Source organism: the organism of the source record quoted next, unplaced genomic scaffold, assembly GCF_019419815.1.
Source record: "Pyrus x bretschneideri cultivar Hongxiangsu unplaced genomic scaffold, Pyrus_bretschneideri_v1 Contig12, whole genome shotgun sequence".
Lineage (NCBI taxonomy): Eukaryota > Viridiplantae > Streptophyta > Magnoliopsida > Rosales > Rosaceae > Pyrus > Pyrus x bretschneideri.
The window spans coordinates 8,544,466-8,562,805 of NW_025999413.1; the positions used below are offsets into that span (position 1 = coordinate 8,544,466).

The 18,340-nt window shown below is 37.9% G+C and overlaps 3 protein-coding genes and 1 pseudogene across 4 annotated transcripts; 3 read left to right on the forward strand and 1 right to left on the reverse strand.

Annotated features, from left to right (window-relative positions):
* The first annotated feature begins 24 nt into the window (after positions 1-24).
* LOC103947423 (3-hydroxyisobutyryl-CoA hydrolase-like protein 5) lies at positions 25-3,550 on the forward strand. Its single transcript, XM_009358332.3, has 16 exons — positions 25-192; positions 349-417; positions 538-621; positions 708-776; positions 934-997; positions 1,078-1,151; positions 1,254-1,337; positions 1,430-1,514; positions 1,592-1,677; positions 1,917-2,038; positions 2,150-2,210; positions 2,311-2,409; positions 2,688-2,789; positions 2,906-2,947; positions 3,067-3,173; positions 3,279-3,550. The coding sequence occupies exons 2-16, from the start codon at positions 388-390 to the stop codon at positions 3,331-3,333; spliced, it is 1,164 nt and encodes a 387-aa protein (XP_009356607.2). The 5' UTR covers positions 25-192; positions 349-387; the 3' UTR covers positions 3,334-3,550.
* Positions 3,551-6,799: 3,249 nt separating this feature from the next.
* On the forward strand, positions 6,800-9,278 carry LOC103947424 (cytochrome b561 domain-containing protein At2g30890). Of its 2 annotated transcripts, none has more exons than XM_048578402.1 (4): positions 6,800-7,113; positions 7,198-7,359; positions 8,086-8,234; positions 8,556-9,278. In XM_048578402.1, exons 1-4 carry the CDS (start codon positions 6,886-6,888, stop codon positions 8,866-8,868), a joined length of 852 nt encoding a protein of 283 aa, XP_048434359.1. In that variant the 5' UTR covers positions 6,800-6,885; the 3' UTR covers positions 8,869-9,278. The 2 variants fall into 2 exon arrangements, with proteins under 2 accessions (XP_048434359.1, XP_018503008.2); XM_018647492.2 differs by having other exon boundaries at positions 6,801-7,113; positions 7,195-7,359.
* Positions 9,279-9,366: 88 nt separating this feature from the next.
* On the reverse strand, positions 9,367-9,918 carry LOC103947425. Its single transcript, XM_048578486.1, has 2 exons — positions 9,810-9,918; positions 9,367-9,704 (listed from the first exon to the last, which is right to left on the reverse strand). Exons 1-2 carry the CDS (start codon positions 9,916-9,918, stop codon positions 9,409-9,411), a joined length of 405 nt encoding a protein of 134 aa, XP_048434443.1. The 3' UTR covers positions 9,367-9,408.
* A 2,682-nt stretch (positions 9,919-12,600) lies between these two features.
* On the forward strand, positions 12,601-16,926 carry LOC103947426 (annotated as a pseudogene).
* Positions 16,927-18,340: the final 1,414 nt, after the last annotated feature.

Sequence of the window (18,340 nt, forward strand, 5' to 3'; positions counted from 1 at the left end):
ACATTTGCTCTCTCTCTCTCTCTCTCTCTCTACCAAACCAAACATATGCTCTCTCTCTCTCTACCAGACCGGTTACTTGGGTTGCTATCAACAACAACACAACACTAACCCCATCAGCTTCTCTTCACAACCCAACTTTCCTCTCTGCAACTTCTTCTTCTCTCGAAAAAGAACCACAATTCGACTGATAACGTAAGTTGTCATTTTCGTTTGATCAATTGTTTCTGTTTCAGCTTTCATCTCAAAAATTTGAACTTCAGTGCTCCTAATTCTGGAACTAATTATCCTAATTATCTGGGATTAAACAGTTCATCTTTTCCTCACTTTCTGATTAATTTGCTTGTACAGTTTGTTGGATTATAACCCGCGAGTTAATTAATCGTTTAAATGGCTCAAGAAGTTGTAACTTCTGATGAGGTAATCTACCTTCTGCATTTCTAATTGCCCGAATCAAAAGAGAAATTTTGTTCTTTTACTTTTGCTGAATTACTGCCTGTGAATTACTTGATGTGTGTGTTTGTCGGAATAATCTTTTAGGTTATTGTTGGAGAAGAAATAGAGCGGGTGAGGTTGATCACATTGAACAGGCCTCGTCAATTGAATGTCATCTCATCCAAAGTGGTATGTTAAATAAAGTCGATATGCTCCTTTTTGTGCTTTCTCTCGGGTGTTTTTCTGTTCTTAATTTAGTTTTTTACTGCAATCAGGTTTCTTTGCTAGCTGAGTACTTGGAAAAGTGGGAAAAAGATGACAATGCTGAGCTTGTAATTATCAAGGTTAGTTCAAACGATCCCGGAATCTTGAACTTCCATTGGTGCTCCTTGTTTAAAACGTCAATGTACAATGTTAACGAAGCAGTTCAACTTGGGCCACAAACGTAGGCATACAGATATTAGGCTTAGCCACTTGACATGCTCTGGTGTTCTTGTGTAGGGATCAGGCCGAGCTTTTTCAGCTGGCGGGGACTTGAAAATGTTCTATGACGGCAGGAAATCAAGTAAACGTTCTCTTTTGCGAAAATATTTAAGTTCCTAATGTATACCAAAAGTGAACTTGCTCATAAATCTCTTTTGGCAGAGGATCCCTGCCTTGAAGTTGTTTACAGAATGTATTGGCTTTGCTACCACATTCATACTTACAAGAAAACCCAGGTAATGCTTCAAAAGAAAGTAATCCTAGCTTTCTTGTGATGCATATATTTCAAGTTTACGTTATTGTTGAAGCTATCACCGAAACATTCATGTTATGGTTAGGTGGCTTTGGTCCATGGAATTTCAATGGGTGGAGGCGCATCTTTGATGGTCCCAATGAAGTTCTCAGTAGTCACTGAAAAAACTGTGAGTAACATCTCCATCTTTGGTGTTCGTCAGGCTTGATATCTATTTCTGCACAGTGACATCAAAACTTTCTGTGGTATATTTCATGATAGGTTTTTTCCACTCCAGAAGCTAGTATTGGATTTCATACAGATTGCGGTTTCTCATATATGCATTCCCATCTTCCTGGGTATCTCGGTAAGCATGCTGAAAAAAGGAAAACAAAGTTTCCAGCATTTTTTCTGAAACTGATTGATATCATGTGGGGAATGCAGGGGAGTTTTTGGGCTTAACAGGAGCAAGACTGAATGGTAAGGAGCTGGTTGCGGTTGGACTAGCAACCCATTTTGTCCCTCTTGAGGTAATTTTCTCACTCTTCACTATAATTTTTTCCTCCACCGAAAACCAAGTCTTGGAAAGTTGGAAGGATTGCCTCAAAAGATTTGAAAATCTAAATGACTGCACTGTACGTTACTACATTTTCTCTGGTTGTTTTGAGTCATCGGTAACGATATCAGCTAAGTTGATATCAGTCTTCTTTGTACTTATTATATCAAACTGAAATTTTATATTGAATTGGTTTTGTACAATGTGCATCAGAAATTATCCGATCTAGAGAAGCGTTTGATAAGCTTGAACTCCGGAAATGAGAACTCGGTCAAAGCTGCAATTGAAGAATTTTCTGTGGAAGTCAAGCCTGATGAAGAAAGTGTTTTAAACAAGTAAAAAAAAATCTTACTTGCTGATTCTTAATTTCTAGTTCTACTTCAATCCTTCGAATCAACATTCAAAGCTCCTTATGTCGATATCATTAAGCTTTCCTCCCCTTACAGGCTGTCAGTAATTGACGAGTGCTTCTCCAAAGATACAGTGGCTGAGATTATACAATCATTTGTAAGTTGCTTTTTCTCATTTCTAATTAACAGATAAACGAACAATTGTAGATTCATGCATTTTCTCAAGCATAAATTCAACATATGTGTTTGTTTCCCAGGAAGCAGAGGCAAAGAAAGAAGGAAATGGATGGATAGGTCCACATCTCAAGGGCTTAAAAAGATCATCCCCAACAGGGTTGACAATAACACTGAGATCGGTATGATTTCTTGCAGTTTGATCAGATGCATATTGCGGTTTGAGTCCTCGTGGCCGTAGTATTGTTTGGTTAGTGGGGAATTTTCATGTGTTTTTGGTTAATGCAAGCCTGAAAGGTATACAAGATTTATGTTTTAAGACTCACCTAAAGATGCATCATCTGTTGTGGTCTTTGTCTCTCTTGATTTGAACATCCACGGGAATGCAACCCATGCGTAATTCCTTTTGCTTTATAGATGCATTGCTTGCTTAAGTTGCTTCTGCCACTTTATTCTCCAGATTCGTGAAGGCAGGAAGCAAACGTTGCCTGAATCTATGAAGAAGGAATTTAGACTCACAATGAATATACTGCGGTCCAAAATTTCTGAGGATGTGTATGAGGTAATTGTTGTATAACGATAACTAACTAGACCATATAACTATGGACATTCCTATGCTGAAAATACCATCTCGCTCCCTGCTTTCGGAGTGTACTAATCTTGTATTTTGATATGAAGGGTATTAGAGCTCTCACTATTGACAAGGATAATGCTCCCAAGGTAATCCCTCTCTTTCCATTAATCGTTTTCCGGTTCTATGTGTTATGACCAGAGATCAAATTATCTAAACATTACAGTCATTTCTAAAACGAGAAAATGTGTATTGTTGTTGGTTGTAGTGGAACCCGCCGTCTCTTGACAATGTGGTGGATGAGAAACTAGACCTGGTCTTCCAGCCGTTCGAAGAAGATTTGGAGCTCCAGATTAAGGAACAGGAAGAAAACAGGTAAATGCAGCTTCGTGTCTCTTGTATCTGAACAAAGCTGTGGCTAAATAGGTAGTTCAACGGAAAAGAAAGAATGACGAGTTGCTTTTATTTACTCAATTTCAGGTGGGATGGCAAGTATGAGAATTCAGCTTATGCATCCTTGAAGGTGACTGAGTAAACAAGATGCATATCTGGTCACGGTTGAGCTTGTTTCTTAAAAGTATTATCTTATATCATTAGCGCAAGTATCGACGTTTTGTGTTGCATTTCTCCCAGCCTATTTGCATGAGTTGTTCGCCTTGATGAAAACCGTTGTAATGTAATTCAGATTCGGAGTATTGATTATCCATCCGAGACCCTGAGAACGTAATGTAATAAACTAGAGTGTTTCCTTTGTTCTGGCAGGATAGATATCAAATGTGGTCACGGACGAGCGGAACAAAGAGCGGGGAATTTGGAAACACACGACCAAAATTCATGAAATCGGTTTTGTAGTACCAAAACTAAACTATGATCATGATAAGAACCAGACCTGCAATGGCAGCTATGGTGACAGTGATGAAGGGACCGAGTAGAGAGAAAGAGAGACGGATATTCTATTGATTAATTCCACGATGCCATTACAATTTCCTCTGGCCACCATTTACCACGCGCCATGTGTATTTTATCCCGCTACATGTGTGCCAGCTGGACACCACTAACTAATTAAGTGGACTCCACTAAAGATTTAGGTGATTACAATTGAACCCAATTACAAAAAACCCTTACACTTTAACCCAAAATCCCTTACAAAACAGTCCTATATCACCACTACTTGTTTATTTCTTCTACTGAGCGATCCTTCCTCACAGTTCACAACAGATCATATGACCTAAACTGATGGCCACAATTCACAAATGCATACAATATATCGTGTATGAAAACGAAACTCATTCGTCCTTACATATTCATCCTGTCAGGTACAATGTTAAGAATATGCGCACGCATCGTCGACAAGAATAAATTAAAAACAAAGGGATAGGATGGAGGCAGAAAAACTAAGAAACGAATCGGTCCCTAAAAGTGTGAAAATTTGATGAAGCTGCAACATTTTGTGAGAGAGTCAATTTGAGTCGACCAAGCAATTCACCATCTTTCGCCTGACAGGCAGCATCAGCAGCTTCCTTGGCCATGCCAATCCGGAGAATACTTCGCTTTAAATAGACATGTGACTAGGGAGTCCGGTTGCTGTAAAAATCGACAGCCTTGCTTGGCTAGTGCCAAATTATAGGCATGTAAATCTTGAAATCCCAATCCTCCTTCCCAGGTTTGCATAAGAAAGGTGAGGTTCCATCATGAAACTAATTGACAAATGAAATATGGAGAGTAACTCAATTACTTATAAGCACACAGAAGGTCATCTTTTCCTCGAAGTGAAATTTATCCTCTCAACAAAACCTAGCTAGTGATTTTTTTATTTTTTTTTTTTGGTGGGTCAACCCTCACCCAAAACGCCATCAGTTGGTATGTTAAAATCAAATGTGACATGTCAACAACATTAGCTAGGAACTTTTATGATTGGTTCATGTGATATTCTGATGTATCCCTCCTTTAGTATGTGGTAATTATAAAACAGCATATCTCATCATGGTTCTTCTTACGTACAGCCTGTTAAGGATGTTTAACATCTTAATCCTATCAATTATCTGCAAATCACAACAGTAAACTGTGTTTCAAAATCAACGACTTTTCCTAAACTTTGTTGTTTTAAATTTCAAAATCAACATTTTCTAAATTTTGTTTCAAATAATCAATTAAGATTTGGTTTTCAAATAGGGAATTGTTATTAGTACTTTAAAATTTTCATTCTACACTCCTCACAAGTGTATTTTTCTTTCTAATTATAGAAAGTTTGGAGTGTCAAATGAGATTTTTGAAGTGCTAATTGTTTTAAATAATTCCTGCCGAGAACCACCTTGCATAAGCATTCTTACTGCAATTATCTTGTACTCTTATAAGTATTTTATGTGATTTTAACCCTCTTTGCGTAGGTACTAAAAATCCTATCAATAGTAAAGTGAAACCTTTTTCCTTTTTAATTATCTCCTACAAAAGGGATTTAATTTCTTGTGTACAATTAATCATATGATGTATCATATGAGGAGAAATAATTTTTGATTAAGCCTAAGCTTCTTATAATTACATCCAGTTTTATTGCTATTACTAGTACATTTGACAACTAGGTGAGTTTCATATAATATACAAGTTTCTACTATTGTCGAGCTATCATCAATTTCAATCCAAACTGTATAGAGTTTTGATAAAGATCAAATAATGTGCATTATGTTCTACTTTAGTTCCCAACCCATAAAAACATAAAGCAAAAACACTTTTTGAGTGCAATGGCCTTTTTCGTTCAGGTGCTCTACATGCGCCGTTACAAAGAGCTAATCTTGCCTGATCATTCTCTATTTTTATCAGGAAAACAAAAACGCTTTTATGCTTTAAGATTAATATGGTTTAGAATCTTAGATTGTTGATTGAGGTTACCAACTAAAAAACATCAAAATAAGATAAGGGTCTGTGCAAACACGTATAAGTTACAAAATGGTAATCATGAATTTGAAGGAATCCATAGGTGGCTGTATTTGAAAAGGGAGGACAACACACATAGCTTTTCTTATGCAATCCAAGATTAGATTTCCCACAACCAAAAAGTATATATGCATGACATACGCTGTCTTAGTCCACCTGCCTCATAAAATATATACCGAGAAATGATCCATACTATTCACTAATTACTTCATTTAGCTATCTGTTCTACATCATTAGTTAAATCTAAGTGCAATTGTGTAAAACTGATTCAGTTCAGTGTGGCATACATAATTGATAATTTAACTGCTTGGATTAGTCTGAGTTAAAATTTAAAAGGACTAGTTACTAAATAAATCGATCTAGTAGTTTACCAATGTGAGACACAATACCGGGGTTGTCACAACCTCCCTCGCTTGATTACCTAACATCCTCGTCCAGGTCCGCACGCCCGCTGTCAGATCTTTGATATTTTTTTTGTTAAAATTCACACTAAAGCGAGCTCTAATGGAAACTCTAATGGAAATAAAGAAAACAATAAAAAGCAAAAATAAAAAATGGAGGATTTGAACTTGAGACTTCGAGTGCCAGGACAATCCTTTACGGTTAAGTGTGAAATGCCTTGTGTTTTTTCAATGGGTTGGTACAACATGTTAGACTTGTGAGTTATGTACAGGCACACCATATACTGGTTAGTGGAGAGCAGAAAACCTGACATTCTTTTTGGTCGATGAAATTCCACATTCTCTTCCATCAACCCAAAAAGCATGTCAAAGTGGAACCCCACAAGGTTGAAACATCAATTCATATTTCAATTATCCTCCACTTTCTTTTCTTACTCTCATTCGTTTAGACCATCAACGTCCATGCAATTACCATCCTTATTACATTAAAGACATCCCACTTGGCATTCTTTTAAGCCAAAAGAAACAGACTGAATGGTTAATCTCACAAACTTTTAAGCATCTTTCTTGATCAGTTTGTTCTCTTACATTTTGACATATCTGTTGTTTTTGAAGTGGGGTATTTTGCATGTGGGAGGGAGGGAGGGGGGGGGGGGGGAGAGAGAGAGAGAGAGAGAGAGAGAGAGAGAGAGAGAGAGAGAGAGAGAGGCAATCAAGTACTGGTGAAGCACTTCAAATGCCTTGGTGTCTGCAGCATGCCTTATTGTCTGCAGCTGACATCCAGAGCGCTTTCCCAAATATATATCATTAAGCTTAGGGTTTGTTTCTTCATTTACCATAGAGAAAGCAAGATGAAGTTTCTGCAGAAACTGGGTTTCTTCTGCATTCGTTCAAGTCTTCTTCTTTTTCTTGTTTCGCCGCTCGTCAGCTCCTCTCAAGAACACATGAAAGGTGGAGGCAGTAACAAAGACAACAGTCATAAGGTAATACTCCACTCCATCTAATTACTTTGTGAAGGAATTCAAATGCTCATAACTCAGAATTTTGGTGCATGACTTTTACAGCAGATGAGTCACAACTTATCGTTTGAAATCAGACTACACGGGTTTCTTCTTTGGGCTTCGATGGGGTTCTTGATGCCTGTAGGAATACTTGCTATCAGAATGTCACAGAGAGAGGAATGTGGAAGAAGGCTCAGAATTCTTTTCTATGTTCATGGTTTTTCAGAGGCAAGTTCATCTATTTACTGTTACATTATCATCTATTTACTGTTACATTATCATTCTCCTCTCTAATAATCTAGATTAACATTTAATTAGACTTTTCAATAGTTTTAGATTTCTTTCACTTGAAAACGATTAAAATTGCTTTGTTTATGAAACATGACTCACCCGTCTTTCCTATTTTTCTTTGTGTTTTTGGTTTAAAAAAAAAATTAAAATTGCAAGTGATAGATTTCCGTGGTGAATAGGATATTTCTCTTCAATTAAGAGTTTCGCAGATTCAAACCCTACCTTCCATGTAATAATAAATAAATAAATAAAAAAACTACAGTGTTTATGAAAACTAAATTATTTAAGCTACAAGCTTATTTATTAGGTTCAGATGCCCCACTCTTACTTACAAAGATGGTGAAAGGAAATTAAAACTAATTTTTTTTTTTTTTTTTTTTTTTTGGTTAAAGGAGATTATGATTAATGCTTAGAGAGCAAGACAGGAGTATCTTTATAATTTTCTGGGTAACTAGAATCTCAAAACTTCTGATTTTTTTCATTTTAAATTAATTAGCACATGTGTGTGTGGAACATAATTATAGTGTTAGGTGCTGAATTTCCCTGATGTCAAATCCCATCATTCACACAACTAATTATATGTAGTAGCTTTTGATTCGATTCGATTAATTACGACATGACATGACTTTAATTAATTCTTGCTTGATTAGTTTTGTTCAACAGATGCTCTCTATCCTTCTTGCAACAGCAGCAGCAGTGATGTCTTTCAGAAACTTCAACAACTCCTTCAACAATAAACACCAAAGAGTTGGCTTAGGCCTATATGGCCTCATATGGTTGCAAGCCCTAATGGGGTTTATAAGGCCACAAAGGTAAATTATCAAATCCAAATGTCCTCACCAAAACAAAATAAAACGAATGTGCTTTATCTTTGGGGTGCTAGGAAAGTGTGGTTGTTTGATAGAGCAAAAATACGCAAATATGGGTTAGTCTAGTTGAACAGTCGGCCTGCCCCATTCACCAAAGCTTGATCCCCTGCTTCATAGTTTAAAGTAGTTGAATATCCCCTTATCAAAACAACAAATCTAAAAGTCCAGAAATTCTGCAACGAGTCTTCAGTAAGTGTGTGAGAGGAAATAAAAGGCGAAAATAATTTCACTTACGAGTTAATTACAGTCTTTATTCTTATACAGGGGATCCAAGGGAAGAAGCGTATGGTTTTCTGTACATTGGATTCTTGGAACTGCAGTGTCACTGCTTGGGATCCTCAACATATACACAGGACTACAAGCCTACCATGAGAAGACCTCAAAAGGCATAAAGCTTTGGACCATAATTTTCACTGCTCAAGTCTCTTTCATGACCTTCTTCTACCTCTTCCAAGACAAATGGTGGTACATCCAAAAGCAAGGAGTGCTTCTGGGCCATGAACCAGTAAGGCCCACTGCAGATCAAGTACTTTTGCCAATAGAAAAGCAAAAGCAAGCAGTCACTGATTCTTGCTGAGAAGTGTTCTCTTTTCTTAATATATAAAATATATATATATATATATGTATAGTATCTTCAACTTTTTCACAGAGAATGATTTCTGCATTCCCTTTCTCTCCCCTATTCTCCTCCCGTTGGATAGAATAGATCGAAAGGAGAATCAACGGACAAGCAAAGGGAGAGTGTAGAAGGGGAAAACGAGATTTGCGGGAATCATTTTCCCGTCTTCTCTAGGAATAGTTGGTGTTTCTAGCAGGTGAAACACTGGGTGTTGGGATGAGGAATTCTTCCAATAAGATGAACTAATGGTGTTTTGGTATATTTTGAAATTATTTGGTAACACACACCATTAGCGGAAGTTTGTAAGTAGGATTCTGTATAAGATTTGGAGATTCTGTGATTATAAACAGATTGTAGAGTTTTACTAAGTAAGGGAATGCGATTCCAAGAAGTCGGTGTATGTACCTCCTTTGAACAAACAATGAAGCATTTGAAGCACTGCATCTCCAAATTTTATAGTGAACTGAATTTCTATATATTAGTTCAGTAGTATATATGTCATGGGAAAAGCTGTACATAACCTGTCAATATGGCGATTCCTAATATTACAAGAGGTGGAACAAGCACAAATGCTCCAATGGTGGCAAAGAAAACTGAATCATTCCTCTTCGATACTTCGTTTAAGTAAGCCTGTCGTTTGATATTTCGCTTCTGAGAGACGGTTAGAGCCTTGGCACTCACCTTTTTAAAGTTTTTACCTAGTGGAATGATGAAATCCCCGTCTCTGTCCCCAACCAACTGCGCTAGCTGCTGACGGATTGTAAGTTTTCGGGAGTTGCCATCACTAACATAACCTGGCAATCAAATATGTAACTTATTAGCATTCCCATTCTTCAAATTTCTGAGCAACACATGATACGTTTTTGTGCCTGTTTCAGTAAATGGACAGAAGTGCATACTGGCGTCAACTGATGAGCTAGAAGAGGTAAGTTGCTCAAAAGATCCAGCTGTGCGCGAGCAGATGACGATGATCCTATAAAGAAGGCATATCAAAAGTGTTTCAAGCATATTTGGGTTACAAAGTGAAGTCAATATACTCTAAATTTCAAGTAATCAATGCCAAAAGAAAATCAACAGCCTTTCAAAGGGAACGAAATAAAAGATGCTGGCAACCAGAAGTTGAATGGCAGATTTCGTAGCTATGAAATTCTCTCCATTATTATCAATTACATTAAAATGGAGATCGAGGGTCATAATTAAACAGAAGAGTGCAAAAGGTCAAAAGGGTGTGCAGAAATCACTTCCCGTCAAAAAAACATGATATAAGAAGCCGCAAATAGAGTGTTAGTGGCATGCTAAATTCCTTACTCTTAGGTGCTAGTTGAATCAAATTGTTATATAGCTGACAGTGTAAAACCTGTGATTAGATTGTTTATGTAGCAGAAAGTGAAAAGCTGTGATTAGATTGTTTAGAAGTGCTTATAGAGGAAGCCACTAACATCTCCAGTGTTCTTGATATGCTCAAGGGCTGACTAAATTGATCAAATAGAGGACTTGTTTGATCACTTCAAACAAAGTGACTTATCCAGTAAAGTTTAGTGTTTTAAATAATGAAGAAGCATACTTTTTCGAACCCAGATGACATAAGAACTAAATCGATAGTACGCTAACGAAAAGTATACCGGAGAAAGAAGCAGGAGGGTCTTCCTCTTTAACCCAACTCTCAGTTCCGTCTGACGAATGAGCTGCATATGTTCTAAAGGATACAACTTGAGGTGGGGTTTGTGCTTTGGGTTTAGAAATGGAGGAGGAGGAGGAGGAGGACTAAAAGAAGAAGAAAATGAAGAAGCAGCAATTAAATTCAGGGCCATAATTCTATGAGATTTGGTTGTGTGAGTTTACAAGGTTCTTCATTGGCCATGGAGGCCTTTGAGGCTATTACTTCAGTTGTGCCTCCTGTCGCATTACACCCACACCTCAATTTATTTTTTATATGGACTAAAATAAATGCGGGAAATTGCTCCTCCACATATTGACACATAAACCACTTGAACGTGTCTTTTGACCATGTGGAAAATTAAACAAATATTTGTGAGGCAAAATAACTATTATTTTTTTACGGTACGATGATATTCCTTTTCAATTATGAGTGAAAAGTTTTAGGTTCCAATCTAATGGATGATGAATTCGATACCAAATTAAGTTGTCTATATTACGTAGCTTAGCCAAACTCTCCCTTCCCCTTTTTTTAAAATATATCGTTGTACTAAAAAAAACTATTATTTCTCACCCACACTTAGTAGCCTAATTGAATCAAACTAATCTATCTTGTGATTAGGATCAGTCTTAATCTATCTAGTGATTAATTTTTGGTTCAGTTTGGTAAGTCGGTTTTCATTTTTTTCAAATCGAAGAACCAAATTGGAAGGTTGGTTTGATCTGAGTTTTGACTTATTTAGTCAACTCAATTATTTCTTTTTCGGTTTTCTAACTCTAGTTCGATCTGATTTCTCGGTTATTTATTTTATAACTCAGTGTTAATCTATACATAACAAGTTATAATGAATTATAACTAAGTATCAACTCAATACAAATTATACATTTCACTCGCATTAGTATGTATGGTAGAGCTAGCATGAGATCATTAGTTGTTCTTGACCCCCAACACTTCGAAAACCGCATGTATATTTGTTTGTGTATTATATTTGACATCTATAAACAATTAAGGCAAATTAAATTACAAAATCCTCCTCCTACTTCTTCTATTTTCTTCTACGCTAAATTGAATTACCGGTCCCCGTGGTGATAGAGTAATCGGAAGATAGCCTTCATGGTGAAAAAATCAGATTTAAATCCTCGTGGTAAATCCAATTTTTTTCACCATGGGGGCTAACTTCCAATTACATTATTGTGTGATTATTTGCTTGATGAAATATTTTAGTTGAAAAGTCTTGATAGTTTTCAACATTACTCTATATCTAGCATCCACCCTAGACAAGTCTCTACAAATAATAATAGTTGTCAACGTATGTTGGCATAAACTTTCAACATATTTTGACAGGAATTGACAGGTGCATACAAGATGCTCGACGAAATAGCCCAATGACATTTTTTATTTATTAATATTATGATCCCATTATTTGAAAATCCTAACTACGCCACTATTTGTATGAATCATAATCTAGAATATTCGCCAACCTAATGGAGACGGGTTGGTTTGATTTGGCTGTTTTATTGCAACTTATGTTGTTGGCTTGGCTCCCAAATATTTTTAACCTCTAGATTAAGTAAGCCACTATGGACCAAAGGATCACCATTGAGGAAGGATCCTGAGGATATCCTAAATTCACAATATTCAATTTGATTTTCTTTGACCGGGGACCCAACATAATCCAGCGTGCAATCAAACGCTAACACTCCAAGAAGGACAGTCAAATGACCAAAACATCCTTCGGCCTTAGTGCCCTCTAAGAAATGTATTTTATGCTTCTGATTTTAAATCAAGCCAATTATTTTATATTCTTTGTATGAAATTTAAAAAAATAAAAAATGATTTTCATGATATATGTTACATTTTTGAATTTTTCTCTATCCGAGAATTGAACATTTTTGTTTTTCAATAAGGATATTTTTTCTTGAAATCGAGCAGGGGTGATATGGTCATTTGATATTGAACCCACCGAGATAGCCAGTAATATGACCGTTGCAGGCCTACAAAATCCAGGCGTTTCGAATCATTAAATTAAAATTAAAAGGGAAGCCGATAGTCCTATTTCCCATCGACTTCTTCGAATCAGATACCAACTAAAAGACTTCACCTTCCTTTTCCGTACCCCTACTCCATCTCTCTCCTTCTCTTTCTCTCCCCTCATCATGCAAAGAAAACCAGAACAAAGAGAGGAAGAAGAAGCTGCAGAAGGAGGCGGTGCTGTTTCTGGTGGCGGTGCATTAATGACTGAGCACGGCGGCGGAGAGGAGATAGCTAAGGAAGTTGCGGCAGCTGAGGCTGCTCATCCATACGCTTTCCATGTATCCGGACCTCGCAATTTGACCTCTCCGAATTGGAGAGACCTTCTAAACTCGAGTTGGTAAGTACCCATTTCAGATTTTTATAAATTCTGGAACTTTACAGATTTGAAATATGTTGGATTGTTGCTAAATTTTTTTAGCAGAATGGGTTTCAGTTTTGGATTTTTTTACAAAATTTGGAGATTTAGAAACTTGCCCATGATTAATTTTGAATTTTGTTTATTTTTGTGGAACATAAAAGGAAACTCCGTTTGGAACAGAGAAGATAACAGAGTTTTCGCCTGTCTATGTTTTGTGCTTTTGTTAATTAGTTGATTAATTAGGGAAATGCATTGTTGGATCTCAGATCAGATTATTTCAACCAGGATTGGCGGATAAATTTGGTACATAATTGTAGGTTTTGACCCATCACCACCTGATTCACCCAATGTGCATTTGTGATTGTATCAAATTTTGCTGCATTTTAGTGGGACTTTCTTATATTTTGGGATCCTAGATTTATGGGGTTTTGGGAGTTTTATCTAATTTGATTCTACTAATCCATGTTTACATTGATAAATTATGGACTTTCCGGTTCGATTGTTTTTTTTGGTTGCTTTGGCAACATATATCAAAAGCATAAAATACATGATTACAAATAAACATAGAATGTTTCTGACATTGTTGATTCCGCGATCTGAATTTAAAATCGTTTAATCAAATGCTATCTTTGGTTCAAATGTAGGCGCAATTGGTTCGGGGTTGTACTTATACTAAACCTTTGAGATTGGATCATGTTGAATATATTTCTATTTTAGCTAGTATATATGTTGCCTCACTCATATGGCTATGCAGTAATTAATTCTTATGAAGCTGTAGTTTAGGGGATGGAGAAACATGTAGGGTTTCAATTTGTTGTGATTGGCTCATATTATGAGTTGGCAACAATTTTCTCTCAACCCATGTTCAACCTTCCATGGGAGAGCCGAATGCTCTCCCCCTTGGATGCTCTCTTTTTCCCATCACAAAGGCATAACCAAATGCCTTAATATAAACAAAAGGCCCCGCCTTCTCTCTCTCCTCTTCTCTCTTTCGGCTCATCACACAAGGCCAAATCTTTGCCTTTGTAAAAGCCACAAATCAAGGGCTAGACATCATAATGATGTCCCCCTTTTTCTTTGTCCCTTTCTTTAGCCGAAAGTAGCTAGCACTCCACATGGTTGAGATGAAATTGTTGCCAACTCATAATATGAGCCAATCACAACAATCTCCACCTTGGCGAATACACCATGCAAAAATCCTTGCACCCATCACCAAAGCCCATTGGCCTTACGTACCAGCATGCACACTCTGAATCCACCTCGTTGGTCCTGTTCCGATTCAGTTACTGCCAATGCATGTGCAGCTGCTGCAAGCTAAAAAATCACCATTTAGCTTCAGACAGGATCTCAACACATCCTCGTCTCCTTCAGCAGGTTTTCCTCCTCTTCATTGTCTGCAACCTGGAAACTCGTCAGCGCGCCTATTTCCAGCAACAACCCATCGAGCCAGACAAAATTCCCACACTTCCTCCTACCTCAGGACCTTCTCATCACTTGTGAATCCCATAGCTCCACCTGCTGCAAAACCCCTGCAACACTTGAGACTAAACATCACCAGGAGAAGTGTTGCTTCGAGTACCTAGAGGGCATACTCAAAGTCTTCCACCACAAACTTGCTAACCCGGCCTTGCACCCGTAGCACTGTGGACCCTTGCCTCCGGAACCGGATCCGAACCTGCTGTCTCTCTCAGATCCTCTTTCCAATTTTCTTCCACGATTTCAACCTTGAATAGCTTAAGCAGTCTTGTGCCCACCATCATCCATGGTCTCTTGTGTGTATCATTCCACACCAAAGAAGCTTGCACCTGCTCCAAACTTACTGTTTCTTTCCTTGCAGTAAAGTTTCACAAGGTTCTCGTACAAATCTGAAAGTGAGGTAAGAAGAAAGAGGCCTTTGTCTTCTTCCTCAACATCAACTTTCGCAGTTGATCCAAGCATCCCTAAACACGGCTTCCATTTCTTCAGGCTTCCATTACTCTCCTTTACCAAGAGCAAAACCGCCTCTCCCTTTAAACTGCTCAACTGAAAATTCCATGGTGAACAACAAATCTGGACCTCCAACGAACCAAAGCCCCCAACGATGCTCTGATACCAATTGTTGTGATTGGCTCATATTATGAGTTGGCAACAATTTCATCTCAACCATGTGGAGTGCTAGCTACTTTCGGCTAAAGAAAGGGACAAAGAAAAAGGGGGACATCATTATGATGTCTAGCCCTTGATTTGTGGCTTTTACAAAGGCAAAGATTTGGCCTTGTGTGATGAGCCGAAAGAGAGAAGAGGAGAGAGAGAAGGCGGGGCCTTTTGTTTATATTAAGGCATTTGGTTATGCCTTTGTGATGGGAAAAAGAGAGCATCCAAGGGGGAGAGCATTCGGCTCTCCCATGGAAGGTTGAACATGGGTTGAGAGAAAATCAAGAGAGCTAGAGTGAAAAGTATTCTAGTGAAAGAACTCTTGGGGTAGAGTGAGGCTTTTGAGAAAATTCTGTGAGTGGGTGTACAAGGAATATGGGATTGGGTTATGTCGATTTAACTTACGTATACTTGTACTGTTATTCTCATAGTGAAGAGCAATATCTCTCCGGGGACGTAGGCAGTTTTTTTGCCGAACCTCGTAAATTTCTCTGTGTCTTTATTTCTTGTATTTTATTTTGTTCAACTGTGTGTGAAATTGGTGAGGTTGTAATCTAAATCTCGGTTCCGCACTGACGAACGGGCCAAGGCACAACACAATTTTGTTAAATGACTCGTATTTCTGTTCATACAGGAAGGACGGGAATTATAAACGAACTGTAATCGCGTGCTTCATACAATCAATATATTTGCTTGAACTCGACAGACAAGAGAATAGAGCTGAAGCACATGCTCTAGCTCCTAAATGGTGGATACCCTTTAAGTATAAATTGTCGCAAACCTTAATCGATGAAAGAGATGGATCCATATTTGGGGCAATACTGGAATGGGATCGATCTGCAGCACTTGCTGACTTTGTACTTATCAGACCAAGCGGAGCGCCAAAGGTGGTTCTAGCACTTCGAGGAACATTACTCAAAGGCCCAACTATGAGAAGGGATATTGAAGACGACCTTCGTTTTCTTGCTTGGGAGAGCTTGAAGGGTTCTGTGAGGTTCAAAACAGCTATGGAAGCTTTGAAATCAGTTGCTGAACGGTATGGAAGCAGTAATGTGTGTATTGCAGGACACTCACTGGGGGCCGGATTTGCTCTCCAAGTAGGAAAAGCATTAGCCAAAGAAGGGATGTATGTGGAGACTCATCTGTTCAACCCACCTTCTGTATCGCTAGCAATGAGCTTCAGAAATATTGGAGAGAAAGCAGGGTTTGCTTGGAAGAGATTTAAGTCAATGCTCCCTTGGGCAGTGCAACTAAGGTTAGCAGTGAAGAGGGGGATAATGCTCCTGGTACTGCATTGAAGAATTGGATACCAAATTTTTCAGGTTTGAAGAATCCTGGTGTAGGCTTGGGAAAATGGGTTCCTCATTTATACGTAAATAATAGTGACTATATCTGCTGCTCTTACACCGAACATGATGGAATAGAAGGAGCCAATGCCGACAAAGAGAATGTGCGTCCAACCAACAGGCAAGTAGCAGCGAAGTTGTTTGTGATGTCAAAAGGAAACCAGAAGTTTCTGGAGGCTCACGGGTTAGAGCAATGGTGGTCGGATGACTTGGAACTTCAACTGGCTATGCATAACAGTAAGCTTATTAGCAGACAACTGAAATCCTTATATAGCCTTCCAGCTCCACGACAAACACAAGCTAGATGACAAAGGCTTCTTGTTTTCTTCGTTTGTTAAATAACTCGTTTTCGATCTGTGTCTATCATACTCTCATGTTTTTATTATGCTTTGTATACATTGTTTAACATCAGTTCATAATAATGGCTTTTGCCTTTGCTCGTGTTGGTAAACTACTCTGTTTTCTAATAGTAATTTCGATTTGTTCAACTGCTCTAAATTGGCCCGACATATCTGATCTAATCAGTTTGATAAAGTCTGAGCACAATTGTGTGTGTGTGTGTGTACGGAATTTTAAAAGTGCTTGCTTCACCAGATTTATTATGTCCTTCAATGTTTTCCATACAAGGTATTTTGAAAATGCTTTCTGCACCGAACTTCTTTGGTCCTGCATTAGAGTGATCTTTAGAGTTGTTATATCATCGGTTTCTTGAGCATCACGGTGAAGATGAGCAAGGGCAGAAGCACCGTTAACTAGGGTGGTTTCCAGCACAATGCAAGTTTTTGGACATAGATTTTTGGTGCTAAAGCCAACAACTTAAGACAGAGTCAGCCATTCACTCATCCATCAGACGGAAAAGTAGCATTATTGCTCTCGGTTGAGTAACCATGTCCGAGACATTGGCTCGAATCAAAAAATTTCATTGCAGAAGTACACTATAAAATCGGTTAAAACCTCCCTCTGCTCGGTGGACGTGCAGAGGGAAGCTTTTAACTGACATGCATAACAAACTGGACAAAAACTAAGGGCTCGTTTGTTATTTTACTTAAGAATTGGACTAAGAAAATTATTTTTTCTTATAAAAACAAGGGTTTTAAATTTAGACTTTAGAATCCAAGAACTTGTTTGGTATGAATTTTATTAAATTCTTGAAAATAATTTTTTTGGGAAAGAAAAAAAAAATTTAGATTGAACCAAGCTTAACAGCCAACACACATGATTCTACTGATTTGTGCATCACCAGCGTCAAATAAGCTTTGAATTAAATTGGATTGTGTTTGGTGGCCGATGACGGCGATAGTAACAGGGACCGAGGGAGAGACTCGAGAGAGAGAGAGAGGGAGGATGAGAAGCCAGTGAAGAATGGCCCGATGGCTGCGAAGCGGTGGTGTCGGCGCTGGCCATCACCAGCAGGTGATACCTCTTAGTCGACGGAAATCTTTCGATCGGCAATCGGTGGTTTTCACTCTTCTTCGACCGGTGGACTCAACGCGACTAACTCGACTCGCAAAGAAGAGATCGGGACTATGAAATAAAAAATTAAAAAAATCACTTTTTGTGTTTTCAGGACGTAGATATGGTTTTTGTTTTGAGTTATTCTCAAGGCCAGTTTTTAAAAATGATCTACCAAACAAGAATTAAAATTTTGTAACTCAAAAACGATTTTTGAGTTAAAAAAACTTGTACTCAAATAGAGTACCAACGCGTCCTAAGCTTTGCGTTATTTTTTATTTGTGAAGTCGGAAGTTGTTACTGAGCATGCAATGACTTTTATAACTGTGTGTACTATTTACATGTGTCTTTCTTCATGAAAGTAGAAAATAAAAATCTGTGAGATGGGGTTTAGAAACTCATTTCTTAAGATAATATGATAAAGCTTATTGTTCATTTGGAGGAAAGTTC